Source organism: Alligator mississippiensis, chromosome 8 (genome assembly GCF_030867095.1).
Source record: "Alligator mississippiensis isolate rAllMis1 chromosome 8, rAllMis1, whole genome shotgun sequence".
NCBI classification, from domain to species: Eukaryota; Metazoa; Chordata; order Crocodylia; family Alligatoridae; genus Alligator; species Alligator mississippiensis.
This window is the reverse complement of record NC_081831.1, coordinates 30,726,930-30,747,281: the sequence shown is the minus strand read 5'-3', so window position 1 is coordinate 30,747,281 and position 20,352 is coordinate 30,726,930. Positions and strand designations below refer to the sequence as shown.

At 48.4% G+C, this 20,352-nt stretch overlaps 1 protein-coding gene across 1 annotated transcript; it reads left to right on the top strand.

Moving 5' to 3' along the window:
* The first annotated feature begins 34 nt into the window (after positions 1-34).
* Positions 35-19,027, top strand: LOC102564085 (protein SCO1 homolog, mitochondrial). Its single transcript, XM_014598254.3, has 7 exons — positions 35-140; positions 248-358; positions 1,324-1,414; positions 2,148-2,345; positions 7,898-7,990; positions 8,163-8,278; positions 14,105-19,027. Exons 1-7 carry the CDS (start codon positions 51-53, stop codon positions 14,234-14,236), a joined length of 831 nt encoding a protein of 276 aa, XP_014453740.2. The 5' UTR covers positions 35-50; the 3' UTR covers positions 14,237-19,027.
* The last annotated feature ends 1,325 nt before the right edge of the window (positions 19,028-20,352 follow it).

Genomic DNA, 20,352 nt, shown 5'->3' with positions numbered 1-20,352 from the left:
GCGGCTGCTAGGCACTGGAACCGGAAGCGGAAGCGGGCGGGTGGCTCGCGATGGCGGCGCGTGCTCTGGGGCTGCGGCGGGTCCAGCTGCTCTGCTGCCTGCTGCGGCCTTGCGGCGCGGGTGGCACCGGGAGGCGGCTGGTGAGGGCCGGGCCTGGCCCGGCCGGGGCCCTCTCCCTTCCCCTCCCCGCGGGCCTGGGGCGAGACCGGGCTGCGGCTGTCTGACTTCGCCGTCTCCTTCCTCGCAGGCTCTCGCTGCCGGGCTGCGCTGGGACTCCCTCGGCCCCCCGCGGCTGACGCGCCGCCTGGCCACGCTGCCGCCCGGAGACGGGCCCAGGACGCGCCCGTCCAAGCCGGGGGTGAGAGCATAAGAGTCGCCTTTGCCCGGGGCAGGGCGTGGGCCCGCGTGGCGCAGCTGCAGGAGGAGCAGGTGCTGCGAGTGAGGGGTTGGTTTCTCTGCTGCTGCTCCTCTGCCCGGCTGCCGCTGCCTTTCAGGGCTAGGCAGTTCTGCTTCAGAGTCTGAGCCCCTGGCTCCCGAGCCCAACTGCTGCTGGTGCTCTTTCCTCCAAAAATGTATCTAGTCCTTTTCCGAATCTGGCTAAACTGTGTCAGCTCCCACAACGTCTTGTGGCAACAAGCCGCACACTTGAATGAGACTCTGGGGAAACAGACCTTCTTTTTGTTAGTTTTAAACTGCACGCCTGCCTGCTGGCATCATTTTGTGACCCCGCGTTCTTGTCCTGAGAGAGAGTAAATAGTAAATCCCTGTTTGCTTTTTCTTCACCATTTAGTAGTTTGTAAAACCTCATCATGTCCCTTAAGGGTCATGGCCAGAACAGGCCTAATCTCCTCATATGAAGCCCCTCCATAGCACTCATCATTCTTGTTGCCCTTCTCTGCACCTTCTCTAGTTTTTCTATGTAGTTTTTGAGGTGTAGAGGCCAGAACTGGGCACCATATCCAAGGTATGGATGCACCGTGGATTCACAAAGAGGCATAATGATACTTTCAGTTTTGTTCACAATGCCATTCTTAATCCCTAATATTTTGTTTGCCGTGCACTGGGTGGGAGGACTTGGGCTGAGCCCAGGCCCCCATGCCAAGTGTGGCAGCTCCAGGGGCCTCAGCAGCTCATGCTGGCAGCCTGCACAGTGGGGCTTTTTCAGCCCTGCAGGCTGGGGGTTTACACACAGCCATGCCTAGCTGCAGGCATGGGTGGAAGCAGGGAAACCAGCACAGGCTCTTAACCAGCGCATTCAGCGTCTTGCTGGGCTCCAGCACGGGAAGGAGACACTCAGTTCATACAGAGTCTCTCTCCCAGTAGCCAGTTTCTTGGACGTCCCTGGCAGTCACGTTTGCAGTCGGAGGTGCTCTGCTGGCAGGCATGAAGTACTTGAAGAAAGAAAAAGAAGAATGTAAGTTTAATGTCATCATCCTGACATCTCTGATCCTGCTTAGAGCCTTCATGAAGTCAGGACTGCATGTATGGCGCATGACAGCTTACTACCCCAACAGCTTCCTGTACAAATAAATCTGGAAACAGGATGCAAATTGATTTATTTTTCTCATCACTCCAGTTTTAGTTTTTGTACTTGTTTATTTTGCTCGGTATTTTTAGTCTTTGCCTGTGGTTATTTAACAGCCTTTTCCTCGCTCTCAATCGATATTTTTATAAATTCATACTTCTCTACACCAGCTCCAGATAATACTTACGTAATGGATAGTTGTGACATCTGCCTTGCTAACTTATGTGTCCTGAAGAATGAGGCAATATAGCCTCCTGGCACTGTTCCTGGAGTGCTTGACCTTGCTTATTGCCATTCCATGCTGCTCTAGGATAGCTAAAAGGCACTCACTAAAAATAAATGATTTCTTCCATCCTATTCCAATTTTGGTACATGCCTCAGTGCCATCTTTGCAATTAAAACTTTTGGAGCCTTATGGGATATTTTGTTTAGAAAATATCACAAACTAAAGGTTCTCTGTTTATCAGTTTGACTTTTCTTGTCTGGGAGCTTTTTGAAATTCTAGGTGCTGGTAAGCTTTGGTTCTATCAGGTTGCCTTATCAGTCTTTGAGGATTTCTGAATTTTTTCTGTTCTCTCATGTATGGTGTATTAGGCAGTAAACTTCCGTTATTTCCTTTCAGTGCTGGAGAAGGAGCGAAAGCGATCACTGGGGAAGCCTTTGCTGGGAGGCCCTTTCTCTCTCATCAATCATGAAGGGCAGCCAAGGACCAACAGTGACTACCTGGGCCAGTGGGTGTTAATCTACTTTGGCTTCACACACTGTCCCGATATCTGTCCAGAGGAACTGGAGAAAATGATTCTAGTGGTGGATGAAATTGGTAAATCCAGTCTGAACTTTAATTGGAGGGAGGGAGGGAAGAGCATCCTATTTCAGGAAGAGTTCATGTTACTTATTCAGTAAGAGCTGTGTTGTTCAGAATGGGGAACATGTTTGTCTGTTTGTTTATAAGCGACTTTTCTCAGTCTTTCTTAGGCTCTATCTTAGGTCATACTGGTCTCCTGCTTTGATCTAGGGAGAGGCTTATTCTAATCTAAAACATTCACATGCGGCATACTTAGAGTGAGGATTGGTTCTCATCAGTCTCCTGTACTTGGTATTGGCCTTTGAATATGCTGTGGTACTGCTAGAAGGCAGACACCCTGTCAATGCAGCCTAATTGTGACCACTAAGGCAGCTTCTTCATTAAGAGGAGAATGGCTCTGTTGTTGAAAATGTGCTTCCATTTAGACATGGGCAGTGTTTGTGTTGAAGAGGTCTCTGCTTTTTTCATTCAGTTACAAAGCACTTAAATTATTTTGCATTTGGTCAATTATTGTAGAAGCAGGGATTAGTGTAATGTACTCCAAATTCTTATAGGGCAAGAATTGAGTAGCGATATAGCTTGTGTTGACTATATTCATGTGTATATGATGATTTAAAAATGCACTATCCATTCTGACAACTGTTACCCTCACTAGTGATCAGAGGTGACAGCTCTATCAGGTGGCAAACTGTCATAGTTAGTTGAGGGATCCCTTCGATGTCTCTTTCACAGGAATATTGCTGAAAGTGTCTCTTGGATCCTGCTTTGGATGGTTTACTGCAGCTGGGTTCAGTCAGTAGCTGTGTAGTAGCATAAGATAATCGCAAAGAAATCTAGTCTATCCAACTGTGAGGTCTGTGACTCTAGGACTCCTGTTGTTGTGGGGCAAGGTGTGCTGTGACCCCTTATCCTTATGGTAACAGTAAATTCCCACTGTCACTGCATATCCCTGTTAAAATTTTACTGACAGTGCCCATTTCTGGAGGAGCTTCTGCAAAGGTCTAAAGTGTAACTGATCTATAGCAAAGTTGTTTGGTTCTCGGGAAAAGGTTGTTTCTGGTATCCTGAATACACAGATCCCCAGTGAGACTGACAGAGTTTAGTATTAGTCTGATTTCATAGACATTAGGGCTGGAAGGGACCTAGCAAGATCATCGGGTCCAGCCCCCTGCCCAAGGGGCAGGAAATCACCTGGGGTCGAATGATCCCAGCAAGATGAGCTCAATGATCCATTGAGGTCCCTTCTGACCCTAGCATCTCTGAATCTACATTAAAGAGTACAGGTCTGACTATGGAGCCCTGGGGCATGCCACTGGTCGCTGTGCGCCATGTTGATTCGGTTCCATCGACTGTCACTCCCTGGGTCCGACCATGGAGCCAGTTCCCCAGCCATCGGACCATAAGGTCGTCAAGGCTGCAGTTCCCCAATTTTACCATGAGGACATCATGGGACACCAAGTCAAAGCCTTTTTTGAAGTCCAAATATGATAACCTCTTTTCCTTTGTTTAGGTGATATGTCACCTGGTCATAGAAGGAAATGAGATTGGCCAGGCAAGACCTACCCATTTTTTTCCAATATCTTTCCAGGGATTGAGGTCAAGCTGATTGGCCCATAGTTTCCCGGATCTTGCTTCCTCTCCTTCTTGAAGATAAGCATCACATTGGCCCTCTTCCAATCTTCAGGTACCTTGCCTGAGTGCCACTAGTTCTCAGATATCCTTGCCATTGGCCATGCTATGATGTCAGCCATTTCCTTTAGCACTGTTGGGTGCATTCCATCCGGGCCAGCTGATTTGTGGATGTCCAGCCTCTCAAGGTGTTCTCTCAAAGGATCCACGCCAATGATGGGCATATGTTCACCTTTACCCTGGTAATCCTGCATCTTGTCAGGCAGAGTGATTCCCTTGGTTTGGTGGAAGACCAACACAAAGTAATTAAGGAGATTGGCTTTTCCCTGGGTGTCGGTTGTCAGCTGCCCCATTTGGTTTAGCAAGAGTCCAGTGTTGCCCTTGTTTTTTCCCCAGACTTCCCACATATCTGAAGAAGGACTTTTTATTCTCTTTGATTCCTGTAGCCAGTTTGAGTTTGGTTTCAGCCTGGCTTTCCTAGTTTGCTCCTTAGAGGTGTGGGCCAGTGCTGAATACTCCTCCTTGGTGGTGTTTCCTGACTTGCATTCTTTATAAGCTTCTCTTTTTAGGTCCATGAGTTCCCTACTGAGGCAAGGGGGTCACCGAGCCCTTTTGCTACCTTTCCTGTGGGCTGGAATGGACTTCTCTTGTCCTTCAAGGATCGCGTCCTTAAGGAGCGACCACTCATCGTGGACTCCCCTCCCTGTCAGATCAGGGCCTCAACAACTAGCCTTCTGAGCTTGTGAAAGTTACCTTTCCTAAAGTCAAGGATTTCTGCATTGCTGACTGATTTGCTAGCTTCGAGATGGATAGAGAACATGATCAACTCATGGCTACTGTCTCCCAGCTTCCCTTCAATCCTCAGGCCACTGACTAGATCATCCCCTTTGGCCATTACCAGGTCCAGCAGTGCCTTGTCTCTTGTTGGCCTGTAGACTTCTTGAGACAAGCAGAGCTCAGCAATATAAGTGAGGAAGCTTTGCTGCCAATCAGATTTGGCTGAGTGCTCTTCCCATGAGATGTCAGGGTAGTTAAAGTTGCCTGTGACAACCATGCACTGAGAGCGTGCAGCCTCTGCCAGTTCCCTAGTGAATTCACGGTCAAGCTTTTCCTCCTGGTTAGGAGGTCTGTAATAGACTCCTACTGTTATATCCCCTTCACCACGTTCTCCCCGTATTCTAACTCGGAGGGTCTCGAGTCGCCCTCCTTGGGTACCAATCTCCACTTGTCGGGAAGTGTACTGCTCCTTCACATAGAGAGTTACACCCTGACATTCCTTGCAACATGATCCCTCCTGTACAAGGTATAGCCATCTATACTTGTGATCCAGTCATAGGTAGAGTCCTGTCAGGTTTCCACTATCCCTCTGAGATCATATTAATTTCTGTTTAGCAGAAGGGACAGTTTCACCTGTTTGTTCCCCAGGCTCCTGGCATTTGTGTGCAAGTAAGCCTGCCATTGGAAGCCCAAGGCTTCCCTGCACTCCTAAAAGAGTCCTGTCGCTGTGCTGGGGTAGGAATGATTTGCCTTGTGCAGCCTGACCTGTGATTTTGTGGTTGATGCTTGTGGGGCTTGCACTGGTGGTTGTCCACCTATCCCCTGGCGAACTTAGTTTAAAGCCCGGTCAGGCAGGTCAGCCATTCTGGCTGAAAAGAGCTTCTTCCCCATTGGAGCGAAGTGGAGGCTGTCCCTTCCCAACAAACTGCTGCCTGCCTCTCTCTCAAGTGCAGGTGGGTTAAAGAAGCCGAGTGTTTGCGATGGCATGAAGGCCTCAGTCTTCTGTTAACTTCTTCATTTTGTCTGTTCCTCTTATGCCTGTGACCCATAACCGGAAGTACTGAGGAGAAGACCACCTGTGCCCCCAATGCTCTGAGCCCTATAGTCGCTCATAACCCTGCTGGGATCGCTCCAAGCTGTGTCATTTGTGCCCACATGGATAAGGAGTATGAGGTAGTGGTCAGAGGGCCAGATAAGTTTCAGGATCCTCGCCTACGTCTCAGATATGGGTCCCTGGGAGGCAGCAGACCTCACAGATTAAGGGGTCAGGGTGGCAGAACGCTCCCTCTGTCCTCCTCAAGAGGGAGTCTCCAATGACAACCACTTTGCGTTCTTATGGGTGGTTGCTAGGTGCCTTTCATCCTCAGGTGCTGGAGCTGGCGGCTCTGTCGGCTCTTAGTGCTACGAGGAGTTCGTACCTGTTGTGCAGATCGAGCGAGGTGGTGACCCTGATGCAGCATGCCTTGGGGCTGGAGACAACCTTCGTCCAAGCGACCCCTGGTTGGACTTCATGGAAGCTCCTCTTGTCCACCCTTGTCCTGTCAGCCATTTTTGCTCTTCCCTCATCATTCTTCAGGCAAAGAGCCTGGCAGTAGGCATTGATCTCTTCATCATCCCTGATGGTGTGCAGCCTCTGCACCACAGTTGAGCTCCCCTGTCCAGTACTCCAGAGATTTCAGTGCAGAGCAAACCTTGCATGGGGAGGTGTCATTGCTCCTGATCCCAGGTGCCTGCAGTTGTACCAGACATCCCCCACAGCTGAGAGCCAGAGGGCTCGTCTGAGCAGAGGCTAGAACCATGGGTTCTGTCTGGGTGGAGGGCTCAGTAGTACCAGGGGTGGGGGGACGACACACACGCAGTCATGGAGGGGATCTTTGGGATGCAGTGTGTCCTGACGGTGGTACAGGTAGTAGTCTGGGCTGCTGCTGTGACAACCCTCTCTTCAGGCTCGCCGCCTAGGGCTTCATGCCCCTCCTCTGTGAACTCCCACGCTAACTCAGGCACCAGGCCTAGAGCGTGCCTGTTTGCATCCTCTGGTTGTGCAGCTCCCATTGCGTGGTTCCCTGGGGGCCTGGGCTAAGTAGGAGCCCGCGGGATGTGACCCTTCTTGGCTCCTTTCAGCTACCTCCTGTGGTTGTCTAGCACCCACCCACCATGGGCCCCACCTACCCCCCAGCTGTGCTGGGGTTCAGGGTTAGGGTCTGCCGAGTGTCCACTGGGGTCTTGGGCTCACAGGAGTGCAACGGGCTTCCACCTGTGCATCTCGCTCCAGAGCTGGACCCAAACTGCCAGTGAATCTGCAAACAGAGCCAGTAGGAGAATTTTTCTTCTAGGCCACTTTTGCTATTTCCTGGATATGTTAAAAGCTGAGGTGTAAATCCTGTTTGCAATTTCTGATCTAGGTTGGGACTCTAAGCAGTAGGTCCTTGATGAGGGCAAGTTAGCAACTCCTTGTTGGCAGAATGAGTGCTGTCTAGCAGGGAAGAAAAAAGTAACTGCCTGGAGCACGTGAGTTGAGAGAGAGGGCAAAGCTGATAAATCAGTTTTCTGCCTTGCTGCATTGATGACAAGATGACTGCTAATACAGCATTTGGATTGGTGGCTCCTGTGAAATAATGTCACAGGAGCTTGTGGCCTTCCCAGTTCATGACCTGACATGTTTAATAGCTGTAAATATGCCCTCCAAAGTCAGGAGTGAGCTATTAGTGCAGGAGCAGATTGTAGACCTGACCCCTGCTTGTGTCTCTGCTGTTGCAGGAAGGTCATCCGCTCGCTCTCTGTTCGCTCACTCTGTTTCGCTTGCTCACTGACTCTTTCTCTCACTTGCTCGATCTGCTTTGCTCGCTCTCTGTTTGGCTCACTCACTCTCTGGCTTGCTCACTCGCTCACTCTCTCCTTTGTCCGCTCGCGTGCACTGTTTTGCCCGCTCGCTCACGCGCACTGTCTTAGTTATCCCTGAAATTCTCAAGCCTTAGTAAATAGGGGTTAGGTCTTCATTTCAGGAGGAGTGTGTAAAGTTACCCTCAAGGTGTACAGGGTTTAAAGAACTGCATTTTTGCAGTTCTTTAAACCCTGTAATGATAATGGCTCCTAGTTTGTGGGAGCTGAACTGTGGCTTTGGGCTTGCCAAAAATAACAATTATTAATTTTTCTGGTAACAGACAAGATCCCATCTTTGCCAGACTTGACCCCATTGTTCATTACTATTGACCCAGAGAGGGACAACCAAGAAGCCATTGCCAGATATGTTAAAGGTACCGTTTGACTTTCTATTACTAATTGTCTTCTGCTGTACAGCTCTTACGTATTCAGTGATATCTGTTGCAGTTGAAAAGGAGGTGGGGTTGTATCTCATTGATTCTAGGAGGGAAGGGCTTTGCATGGCTTTTCATCTTAGAATAGTTAATCATTCCTTTTCTCCTTCAGAATTTTCTCCCAAGCTTATTGGATTGACTGGCACCAAAGAGGAGATTGAGCAGGTGTCCAGAGCCTACCGTGTGTATTACAGCCCAGGGCCCAAAGATGAAGACAGTGATTACATAGTGAGTAAAAACACAGTCTTCATCTGACCGCCTGTCATTATAGGTGTTGGAGTAAAAATGAAAAACTGAAAGTTGATTCTGAAGTCATGCATAACAAAGATATATGTTTGGCTGTTACTAGATACTTTTGTATTTGGTCAGGGTCAAGGTACTATTTTACAATGCCCAGAACAAACATGGAGAAACGTGGATATGCTTACGAATTTCAGTGTTGTTATTTGTTTTATTTTTATCTGGTTTTATTGACGTGGAGGTAGGGTGAGAGAATGGCAGGAGTGTGGGAAATGAAAGTAGGATGTGAAGGAAATTAGAGACAGCTGCATTTTGTCACCTGCCTAGCCATGACCAAAAGGTAGGATCTGTAGGTAGGAAAAGGAGAGGTTTGAAGTATGGATGTTAAGTTGGTCTGCAGATTCCATAAGAGTCTTGATCCCAGTGTAAATGGCAGTATGGAAGAAAAAGCAGATATTTTTTAAAGGGAGAAAAAGCATTTGTTGCACAATAGAGCCTGGCACCTTTGTTGAGACTCCTTCACTGCACCATTACTTACAGCACAGTGTTGTTGCTGAAAACTCACCATTTTGCCAAAACTGATGGTACCAGAGTGCTGTCAGTGCTCTGCACTTAATGAGCATTGCTTTTTTTCAGAGTAAGGTTAACAAGTGAATGCTCTGGATAAGTGCAAAGCATTTTTCCCAGTCCCAAAGTTATGTGCTTCAATGGAGTACTGTGTGCTTACCTCATACAGGTTAAGAAATGTGAAAAACTTTGACCAGGCATACTGAGTTGAACCCCTATGAGTCTGTTGGATGGGGCGGGATATATGTATAAATAAATACCATATTTATCGAAATTGAAGACAGCTGCTGCTTGCTCTTCTGTGCCAGTCACTGTCTGTCCGTTACCTCTGGGTCACCCAGCCAAGTTGCAGGGGGAAAGGGAGGGGGGCAAGCACATACCCTTCCCCCTGCAGCCTGTCTCTTTCCCCATGCCTACTTCTGTTCCTACCTGCAGTATGTTCCCCCACACCCTTTTTACTTCTCTCCTTCCCCACCAATTTTCTGCTGCAGCTCTGTTCTAGATCAGAGCATCTGGCAGCAGTGACAGCCCTGCGCAGCTACAGTCCAGCCTGGCCAGAGAGAAGTTGTGGCAGCTCTCAGCTGGGTTGGGTTAGGGCTGGAGGTACCAGGGTAGAGCAGAAGGTAAGCAAGGGAGGGGCAGGTAGTGGGAGGAACCCAGGGGGTGGGAGGGGAGGCAGATACAGAGAAGGGGCATGCTGTAGGTTTTCCCCTTCTTCAGCTACCCCCTCCCCAGCTGTGTACCCTGTCATCTGTTACATACACCATTGTGGCCAGGAGCAGGCAGCAGCTCAGCTCCAGCTTCAGCCTGGAGCCCAGGGCCATAGCCAGGGCTGAGCTGCCACTTGTCCCAGGCTGGCACTTGAATCCTCCCCCACTCTCCCTTGCTGACGGGTGGGTGGGAAAGACCTTGGATTTGAATAAATGTACCCCTCCTCCATGAGGGATTTCCATTGTGAGTCAGTGGTGCTTGACTTGTAAAAGAATTAGGTGGTTTTACAAATTCCACCTTTCCTGAAAATTTTTCTCTCTCTTAAAAAAGAAAGAATATGAAAGTCTAATATTTTCATAGTTGGTAGGGTCGGAAGGGACCTGAACCCCTGCCATGGACAGGAAAGAATGCTGGGGTCAAATGACCCCGGATAGGTGATTGTCTAGCCTCCTTTTGAAGACCCCCAGGGTAGAAGCGAGTACCACTTCCCTTGGAAGTTTGTTCCAGATCCTATCCGCCCTAACAGTAAAGTTAGTGCCTCCTGATATCTAGCCTGAATCTACTCTCGGTCAATTTATGGCCGTTATTCCTCGTTAGTCCCGGTAGTGCTCAGGGGAACGGACTCTCCCATTGCCTGCTGGTCCCCCTTGACCAGTTTGTAGACGGCCATCAGATCCCCTCTCAGCCTTCTCTTGTGGAGGCTGAACAGGTTCCGGTCCTGTAGCCTCCACTGATAGGGCCAGCCTTGCTGCCCCCTGATCATGTGAGTGGCCCTCCTGGACCCTCTCGATGCTGCCCACATCCCTCCTGAAGTGCAGCGCCCAGAGCTGGATGCAGTACTTCAACTGCGGCCTGACCAGTGTCATGTAGAGGGGGAGGATCACCTCCTTGGACCTACTCGTGATGCATATGTGGATGCATGATGAGGTGCGGTTAGCTTTCCTGACCCCACATCGGTGGCTCATGTTCACTTTGGAATCAATAATGACACCAAGATCCTTTTCTGCCTCTGTGCTGTCTAGAAGGGAGTTCCCCAGCCTGCAGGTATGCTGCTGGTTCTTCCTCCCCAGGTGCAGTATCTTGCACTTGTCAGTGTTGAATCCCATCCTGTTCTCATCCGCCCACCTCTGCAGCCTGTCCCTCTCCTCCAATGTGCGCATTTCTCCCCGCATCTTAGTGTCATCTGCAAATTTGAACAAGGTGCTTTTCACCTCGTCCAAGTTGTTAAGGTGTTGACCGGGACCGAGGGGGACCCCACTGCCCAAATCCCTCCAGGTCAAAAAAGACCCAACCACCACCACCACTGTCTGGGTGCGGCCCTCCAGCCAATTTGCAACCCATCTGACTGTGTAGGCAGCAACACCACAGTCACCTAATTTCTTAAGGAGAATGGGGTGAGAGACAGTGTCAAAGGTCTTCCTAAAGTCCAGAAAGACTACATCTACCACAACACTTGCATCCAAGGATTTTGTGACCTGGTCGTAGAAGGCCACTAGGTTGGTCTGACAGGACTTGCCTCGAACGAACCCATGTTGGTTGCCCCTAAGCATGATCTCCCTTGCTGGTCCCTCGCAGATGTGCTCCTGGATAATTTTCTCAAAGAGCTTCCCCAGGACCAAGGTCAGACTAACGGGCCTGTAGTTTCCTAGGTCCTCCTTCCTCCCTTTTCTGAAAATGGGTACCATATTGGCCCTTTTCCAGTCCTCCGGCACCTCGCCAGAGCACCATGGGTGCTCGTAAAGCTGTGCCAGAGGTCCTGCAATGACCTCTGCTAATTTCCTCAGCACTCGGGTGGAGATAGTCAGGACCTGCTGACTTGAACACGTCTAGACCCACCAGAAGTTCCCTGAGTAGGTCCTCACTGACCTTGGGCCTGGCTGCACTTCCCCTGGGTCCATTGGGGATCCCAATGTGGGGGATGCCTTGGCCCCTGCTCAAAAAGATGGAGGCGAAGAAATTGTTAAAGAGGTTAGCTTTGTCGTCTGGTGCGACCACCAGATTTCCTAGTGTATCCTGCAGAGGCCCTATGTTACCCGGTACCTTCTTTTTACCCCCTATGTATTTAAAAAAGGACTTGTTATCCTTGATCTGGGTCGTTAGTCCCGGTTCCAGCTCCGCCTTAGCCTTCCTAACAGCCGCCCCTGCAATCTTGGGCAATGAAGGTATAATCCTCCTTGGTAATTGCCCCTCCCTTCCATTGGGTATACGCCTCCTTTTTAGCTTTGAGATGTTCCTGGATGCTTTTGATGAGCCATGGGGGCTTTTGAACACTCCTGCCCACTTTCATTCGCATAGAGATTGTCACCCTTTGGGCTTGGAGGATCGTCTCCATAAGGAACAACCACTCTTCCTGGACTCCTAACTCCCCTCCCCTCCGGGACCTCAGTGCCTCCCTGACTAGTCTCCTTACCTCATTGCAATCCGCCCTCCTGAAGTCTAGGGCTGTTGCCTTGCTGCTGGCCTTTGACACCCTGTGCTGGATGGTGAATTCCATTAGGCGATAATTGCTATTGCTCAGGCGGTCGAGACCCCACAGTCCACTTACCAGGTCATCGTCTGTGGCCAGGACCAGGTCCAACAAGGCATTTCCTCTGGCGGGACTGTGCACCACCTGGGTTAGGTGGAGGTCCCGTAACTCAGCTAGGAACCTACACGAGTGGTCAGACCTGGCAGACTGATCTTCCCAGCTGATGTCCGGATAGTTTAGGTCACCCATGGTGACCGCATCCCTTGACTTGACTTAACTGCCTCCACAAGCTAACCTGAGAATTCCCGGTCCAGCTCTTCCCTGTGGTTGGGTGGCCCGTAGTAGACACCCACCGTTAAGTCCCTTCCCCCCCCCTGGCCCCCTTGTATTCTGACCCAGAGCACTTCAGTCTGCCCTTCCTCTGACCCAGTGCTGTTTGTTGAGGATGTGTATTGCTCTTTGACATAGAGCGCCACACCCCTACCTTTCCTCCCTGTTCTTCCCTCCTGTACAGCCTATAGCCCTCGATGTTCACCGCCCAGTCATGCGTTTGATCCCATGAAGTTTCAGTGAGCCCCACTATGTCCGGGTTAGTGTTAACTAGCAGGAGGGCAAGTTCCTCCTGCTTGTTCCCCATGCTATGAGCATTAGTGTAGAAGCATTCAAGGCCTCCTGAAGGTGCATGCACCGCCCCCCTAATTCCAGGACTATCTGAGCCCCTGTCTCTTACTGGGGTATTTCTTGTGCTCGTTGCCTGTCTTGGCTGAGCTGTTTTTGTGGGTGGCTCTTTGTTCAGTGTTCCATGGCTCCCTCTGTCCTCAACTTCCCCTTCCCCCGATGAGCCTAGTTTAAAGCCTGCCGGAGGAGATTGGCCAACCTGAAAGAGAACACGCTTACCTTTGGAGAGGGGTGGAGCCCACCCCACCCAAACATGTCTCTTGTCCTGAAGTATGGTTCGTGGTCCAAAAAGCCGAAGCCCACCTCAAGACACCATTTCCAAAGTCGCAGGTTTTTGTTTAATACAGAACTATTTTACAGTGTTCTTAACTCAGTTTTAGCCTCTCATACTGCAGATGCTTATGCAGATGATTAACTAATGAATAGTCTCTTTGAAATGAAGGCAATTATTCATATGAACAGATAAGTGTTATGTATTTTCAGGATTGGGGTTTTGATTTTCAGTACATTATTTTTGTTAATTACAATTTTAACAAATTCAGTTAGAGGAGAACCTACCAGAAATAGTTAATTAATAATACATTTACTCTTAAGTTGCAGTTACACAAACTTCAAATAATTCTTTTTAAGCCATTTAATTCAGGTTGAGGCTTTGTAAAGCTTGTCCGATTGTTGTTTAAACTTATTTCAAGCTCTCCGCTGTGCTTAAATCACTGGAAGCTTCTTTGAACATTAACAGAATTTGGCCACCAAAGGGGACCATGGAGCATGGCACACATGTCTTTTCCTGCACACTGAAAGAAAGGTTAGCTGTGGAGCAAAGGCAATTGCAGTATTTTTATTTTTTGTACCTTTTGTTGTCTGCTCCAAGAGTGAATTTGGCTTAATGAAGTGTTCTCACCACAGTGTCCCCTTTCATCATATGAATGTCTAGATCTATGCCTATCTCTTGGCAAGGGGGGAGTCCTTAGAAATAGGCTAGCAGGAGCTGTAGGAGCCCTGCTTTCTCTTAACCCAGAATTCAGAAGCTACTGTGGGGTGGAAGAAAGGAAAATTCAGGAGAAAGCAGCTCAAGCAGCTGTTTTCCTCCCTTGCTGCACTTTACATTCTACTTTCTCAAAGATTTGAATAGGTGATGACACCTGCCACTCGTGAAAGCTCTCCTACATCCATTATCTCTTTGCATTACTTGTTTACAGTTAATTTTGCTTATTTTGTTGCATTTGAGAGTTGAGTAGTCTGCTTGGGCCATTTGTAGTTGAACTATCCTCTATTTTAAGTTCTCTATCAAAGAGACATTTGGAAGGAGAGGTTAATTGGACACTATTCTTAGCAACCTTTTGAGAGATGTTCAGTACTTGTTTCACAATTTGTTCTGTACCCTCTGACAGGTGGACCACACAATTATAATGTACCTCGTTGGACCAGATGGTGATTTTGTGGACTATTATGGTCAGGACAAGAAGAATTCTGAGATTGCGGCTTCTATTGCTGGACATATGAGACAACGTAAATTCAGCTAAAATGCAAGATGTTCAAAGAATGTTTGCAAACCCAAACTATAATGAGAATTGCTACAAGTCTGGCATATCTTTGCTTTCAACTCCACTGACCCAGTGCACTTTATCCTTGTGTCATGAGTCATCTCTCCCAAATAAAGGAGGTACATATCGTACTTAATTTTACAAAATGTATTACCAGAAATATGTATAGAATATTAACGAATTGATATCTCTTAGAGTGACATGTGTGCTGCAAAATGAGGTTTGTGGCTTCTTTGAAATGCTGTTTAGAGCAAAAAGTTAACCCTTTTTGGGGGGACCTCATGTCACTTGAGAGGTTTTTGCCAGAAATAAATGGGGTGTGCATAAGGTAGGGAAGGCTATTTCCCTTATGTAAGCCAGATAGCTGTGGTGTCCCCTTCAATTTTCTGCAGGAGAGGGGAGGGTACTGAGAACAGTATGCTCTTTAACTCACAGGACCAGCCTAAACATAGGGACACAACTTCACTTAGATGAAATGCTCTCTTCTTTCTTTAAAAACAAAACAAAAAAAATCATTCTTGCTCGTAAAATTCATCCCAAACTTGATTCATTTAATTGTTCTGATCTAAATAGCATTCAACACCTTTCTAGGCTAGCCTGTGAAACACTGAATAACAAACTGGGGAAGTAAGGTATTGTGCCGACGCCTGCATGCATAAGGCAGTTGATCAGGTAAAATGTGTGCAGTAATCTGATTGTAAAATAAAGGAATAATTTTGATTCCTCTGGACCAAAAAGGGTGCTGACAGATGTGAGAAAAAATACACCCTCACACGTTACCAGAACCAGCAGCAAGTTATTTGGACCCAACTCTGTAGCATCTATATAGATGGCACACTTCAGCAGGGCTTTTTGGCGCTTTTATCTAAAGCTGATTCAATCAGCTAGTAGACAAAAGTGCCAAAAAAGCCCCACTAAAGTGCCCAATCTATATAGACATTGGGAAAGCCAGGTGCAGCTAATGCACTGCCTCTTCTGGGCTTGGTGCGGGGGCATGCTGAGCTTCAAGTAAAGTGCCATTTTTTCCCCTACACCTGCAAGCAGCCTAAGTGACTTTTGAAATCTCAGAACCATCCTCAAAGAGATGAAAAGTTATTGTATATATCCAGTATAGTACTTGCAGGCTGGAGATAGTCCCTTTTCACGGTAGCTTAAAAGTTGTTTGGGTGGGTAAAATCAATATTAAATTAGCACGTGGACAGCCTGTAGTCCCGGAATATATGCAGCATTACAGAGAGTAGTCAGAGGCCATGCCATTTCATGGTCACAGCAGATAGTCCTCCTGCACAGTTTGTGCCTTTGAAAACACAGTAACTAGGGGTGCACCGATAGAGATTTTGGGGGCAGATACCAATAGCTGATTTTTAAGGAGGCATATCAGCCAACACCGATCTGATTTCTGATACTGCTGCATGCAGCTGGTAAGTCTGTTGTGGTGAAAAGGGAGTGGGGAGGGAAGGGGCATGGCTGGGGCAGGTGCAGGATGGAGCTGCAGCTTGACTGGGAGGTGCAGGGAGAGGGCAGTGGCTCCTGGGCAGGCTGTAGCTGCGAGCTGGGGTCAGGGGCTGCAGCGCCTACCCCAGCCCTGGTCCCTCCCTCACTGCAGGGGGCATTAATCTGCCCCCCACATGCCCCTTCTCTTCCCCTCCCCTTTCATCACAACAAACTTACCAGCTGCACGTAGCTCTCCATGCTGCTGGCATGCTGGGCACATGCACGGGCATTTATTGGCCAAATTATTGGCCACATCAGGCCAATTTCCAATATAGTCAATTTTCTTTATATTGGTGCCAATCCGATATCAGACTGATGTATTGCTGCACCTCTAACAGTAACCAAGGAAAACAATTTTAAAGAGCCTAAGAACTGCTTGGCAAACACTGCCAAGGTCTGTGTATAATCTGGGCAGTTATGGAACCCAGCTTCAGTCCTTAGCAGCAGAAGATTTTGCTTAGTGACAATTCTGAATTATGTGCCCTTGTGCATTTTTAATTCAGAACTGTTGAGGTATGGAGATCAGTATTTCAGGGGAAAGTATTTTGCATTGCTTGCCACATTGTCATCTATAGCAATAAGAACCAGCTGGGTCAGACCAAAAGTCCATCTATCCCAGTAGCCTGCCTTTGAAAATGGCAAGGCATGGATGCGTTTGAGTAGTGGGGGCAACAAGGTAGACCCAGCCCCCCTCCCCAAGTGTCACTCCAATCCCTTTCCCCTCCCATATCCATTGCCTCACCTATTCTCCTTCCTGGTCTATCTACCCCAGTTTTTTCTTCTTGCTGGATCTGTCACATGTCACACAAAGCGGCTGTGCCTGCCACTTATGGCATGTACACTGCAGCTTGGTCACTTTACTTTAGAGAATCAGTATAAGAAACATGGCGTGTGTAATCATCTATCCTGTCATTATCTCCCAGTTACCAATAGCTATAGGTTTAGGGATGTCCTGAGCCTGAGGTAACATTCCTGACTGCTGTATTTAATACCCCTTTGTAGATTTATCCTCCTCAAATGCGTCAGATCCCTTTTTAAACCCTAAGTAGATTATTGGCTTCAACAAAATGTTGTATATGTGGAGAATGAGTCTGCCTTGACGTTGAGATTACAATCAAGATTTTTCATAGAAGTAAGGTGCTGTTAAAAGTTACCTTTAAGCCATTCTATATCTGTGGACTGTTAGGCAGTGTTACAATTAGAGCAGCTGCAGGTTGAGGCTTAATGCTGTTTCTGCCCTTCACAACTTTGATTTGTCACTAGAGGGCCTGGTAAGCAGGGGCATGGCCAGGAGCTAGAACTCTATCCCTCGTTTTGCAGTTAAGCACTGCAAGAGTATGGAGTGTGGGAAGCATGTGTCCCTAGGTTCCATGCTTCTGCCACCTCGTAGCTCTGTTCCTAGTGTGGAATTACCAGGGATTAACAGTGGTGACAGCATGGACCCAGGGGCATGTGCCTCCCTGTGCTCCATGCTCTTGTCACATTTGGCAGTAGGCAGCCCTTCCTACCGCTCCATCCCCCCTGGAATGTGCGATGCTGGGCAGAAAACCATAGCTGACTCTTTCCCATCTTCTCCCCCACAAAATTCTCTTGGTTCTGAGAGAGTTTGCCTGTGTGTGCTGCAAAGGCTTAGCTCTCTGAGAACAGGCTGCCTGCCTGGCTTCTGGTCCTGGGGTCCTTGGAGCCAGCATGATGTCATTACTTCACAATCAGGGCGGCTAGGATCTGGAACCAACTTCCAAGGGAAGTGGTGCTTGCCCTTACCCTGAGGGTCTTTAAAAGGAGGCTAGATAATCATCTAGCCGTGGTCATTTGACCCCAGCATTCTTTCCAGCCTATGACAGGGGGTCAGACTTTATGATCTGCTCAGGTCCCTTACGACCCTATCTATTATGAAACTATGTGGGCTAGACCCATATCAACTGGGGGTGGAGGGGGTGTTGGCTTGGGGACTAGTACCCCACCACCTGGGCAGGAGAGCTTGGGAGAGTGGGAAGCTTGGCTGGGTAAAGGGGCTGGGAGCCGTGCATCTTGAGATGCTAGTTGACAGTAAATTGGTCACTATATCTCCATGGAGCAGACTAGCAATATCCAAGCTCAAGCTGCATGCAGTGGCTCAAAGATAACCCTCCTCCTTATTTAGAGGGTACGTAGCACAGTTTAATAACCTTTAATTAGGGACCTACCTAAATTGTTTCTGTAAAATCCAGGGTTACCCACAAAATCCGTGCAAAACGAACTTAATAAAGTTTTTATTTAGTCTCCCTCTTAATAGCAGCCTGCCAGAAGGGGAAGGCGCCAGCTGGTAGAGTGGCATGAAAGGGGTAGCAGACAAGATGGCGGCTGCCCCTCCTCCCCCTGCCGCTCTCTAGGGCCTCTCTGCCAATCAGTGCTGAGAGGCAGGGCCAGATGAAGGGCAGCCAGCAGTCAAAATGGTGGCCACCCCCTCATTCCTTCTTCCTACTGGAACCTCTCCACCAGTCGGTGCTGAGGGATGGGGCCTCTATGCCAATCAGCACTGAGAAGCAGAACAAAATTGGCTTTGTAAAGTTTAAAGGTAACCCATACCACCACCATGAGAATTAGGAGTGTGCATTGTCAACACTACGTATGTGTTGGGACCGACTTAATTTGTGGTTTCACATATTTTGTTGAAACAGCAAAATCCGGGATTGTCCACAAAATCGCCAACAAACCTTAATAAGAATAAAATGCTGCCTCCGCAGTGGGAGCCAGTGGTTCTCCCTGCTGGGAGGGGAGGCACTGTGTGACAGGGTAGCATGAAGGGCAACAGACAAGATGGCAGCCATCCACTTGTCCCTCCTTGCCCTGCCAGGGCCTGTCCACCAATTGGTGCCAAGGGGTGGAGTAGCTCAAAGGGCAGCCAGCAAGCAAAATGGCGGCTGCCCCCTTATCCCTCCTCCCCCTGGGACCTCTCCACCATTCAGCACTGAGAGGCAGAACCTCTTGGCCAGTCAGTGCTGAGGGGCGGTTCCACTGCAAAATGCCCATGAAATTGGCTCTGCTTGCCAGAAAAAAACTTTAACCTTGCTGTGATTTAAGTAGCTCCCTATGTATATGTTCAACAGTTTATTCATCAGAACTTGAGAAGGAAAATGTGAACCAAAGCGCAGAACCCAGATTACTTCAGACGTCATGCAAGAATGGTCTTTAATCTTTTCAGTCAAAATGAAAAAGTAACTGTTCTGGAAATTGTTCTCTGTATTAATTCTCAGCATTCAACAAAATCTTTTGATAAATTCAAATTCTATTTAAGTTTTGGTTTTTTTCCCAGTTTTATTAATATTGTCCAGGAGGTGGTGCTGTCTACAGTAGTAATAATACATTTGTATTGGGCAAGCCATTATTTTTATTATAGCATTAGAAGACTACTACATGAAAAAAACTGAAAACAACACAATAGAAAAGCTCTTGTTGTGGTATTCCACAATGTCGTTTCTAAAGCTAATTAAAATTTTATTTTTAATAAGTGCTGTTACATGGATGAAAAATTGACTGAAGGCCTGTAAACTTGAGAGTACGGTAAGGGATCGAGTGGAAGCTACAGGGAAAGGACTGGGAGGTAACATCTTACAGAAGATGACATTATATAGTGCTCCTGCAAAATGAAAAAGTTCAAACCCCTACACCCTTCTGGGCTGTCTGTGTCGCCAGTGCTCCCTGCACACCTTGGGCAAGGGAGGAAAGCCCCAGGCACAGGAGGGAAGCCCCAGGCACCTGGGGCCCCATGCCATGTGAGTGCAGAGAGCGCCCGTAATACAGATGGTCCACCGGGTGCTGCACTCCTCACTGCAATGTGCAGTGCTGGCAAGAGCCGGACACCAGTATCCTGAGTGCCCCCACCTGCTGCTGCGCCATGGGGGGAGTGTGGGTGGTCCCCACACCTCACCCACTCTCCCTCACACCCCACAAATGCCACCTACCCACACTGCAGTGCTGCCTGCGTTGACTGCAAGAGAGGATAGTGTGTTCCAGAGCCACACAAATGCCTCACAACCCCCCAACGTACCCTATGCCCCCACACACAGCCACACCCCCTCACCAACTCCCCCTTCACTCCCTACATCCCCCACGTCCCACCATACGCGCATGCGCACGCGCGCGCACACACACACACATCACATAAAAGACTAAGAATTTATTTTTGAGTTACTGTGCAATCATCTCTATATAGAGTACACACAAATCATGACAAAAATATTTTTGTAATGAAATTAAAATACGTTGCAGTAGGTGTTTAACTTCTGGTGTATGATTTGTTTTGTGCTGTTTCTAGGATGGCACCCCGCCGCTCCCCCAGGAGTATTTCTCGGGAGCAAGGGGAGGGACTTCTGGTGGCAAAGCTCGGGTTAGGGCCAGGGTGGGCAAAATACAGCCTGCAGGCTGGATTCAGCCTGCCAGGCCATTCTATCTTGCCTGCAGCGCCCCTAAAAAATTTAGAAAATTAATATTTATGTGCTCCTGGCTGCCTGTCAAAGATGACAGGAGCCAGGGACAGTAGGACACAGGGGGAGGATGCAGCAGCTCAGTCCTGTCCCACCCCCAGCCATTTCCCTGCCTTCCTGCTCTTGCACTGCTAC

Excerpts from the sequence above, each read along its gene's own strand:
- LOC102564085 (XM_014598254.3), top strand. The coding sequence starts at position 51 with ATGGCGGCGCGTGCTCTGGGGCTGCGGCGGGTCCAGCTGCTCTGCTGC. Across the intron at positions 2,346-7,897 it reads TCTAGTGGTGGATGAAATTG|ACAAGATCCCATCTTTGCCA; the intron begins GTAAATCCAGTC and ends TTCTGGTAACAG. Across the intron at positions 7,991-8,162 it reads CATTGCCAGATATGTTAAAG|AATTTTCTCCCAAGCTTATT; the intron begins GTACCGTTTGAC and ends TTTCTCCTTCAG.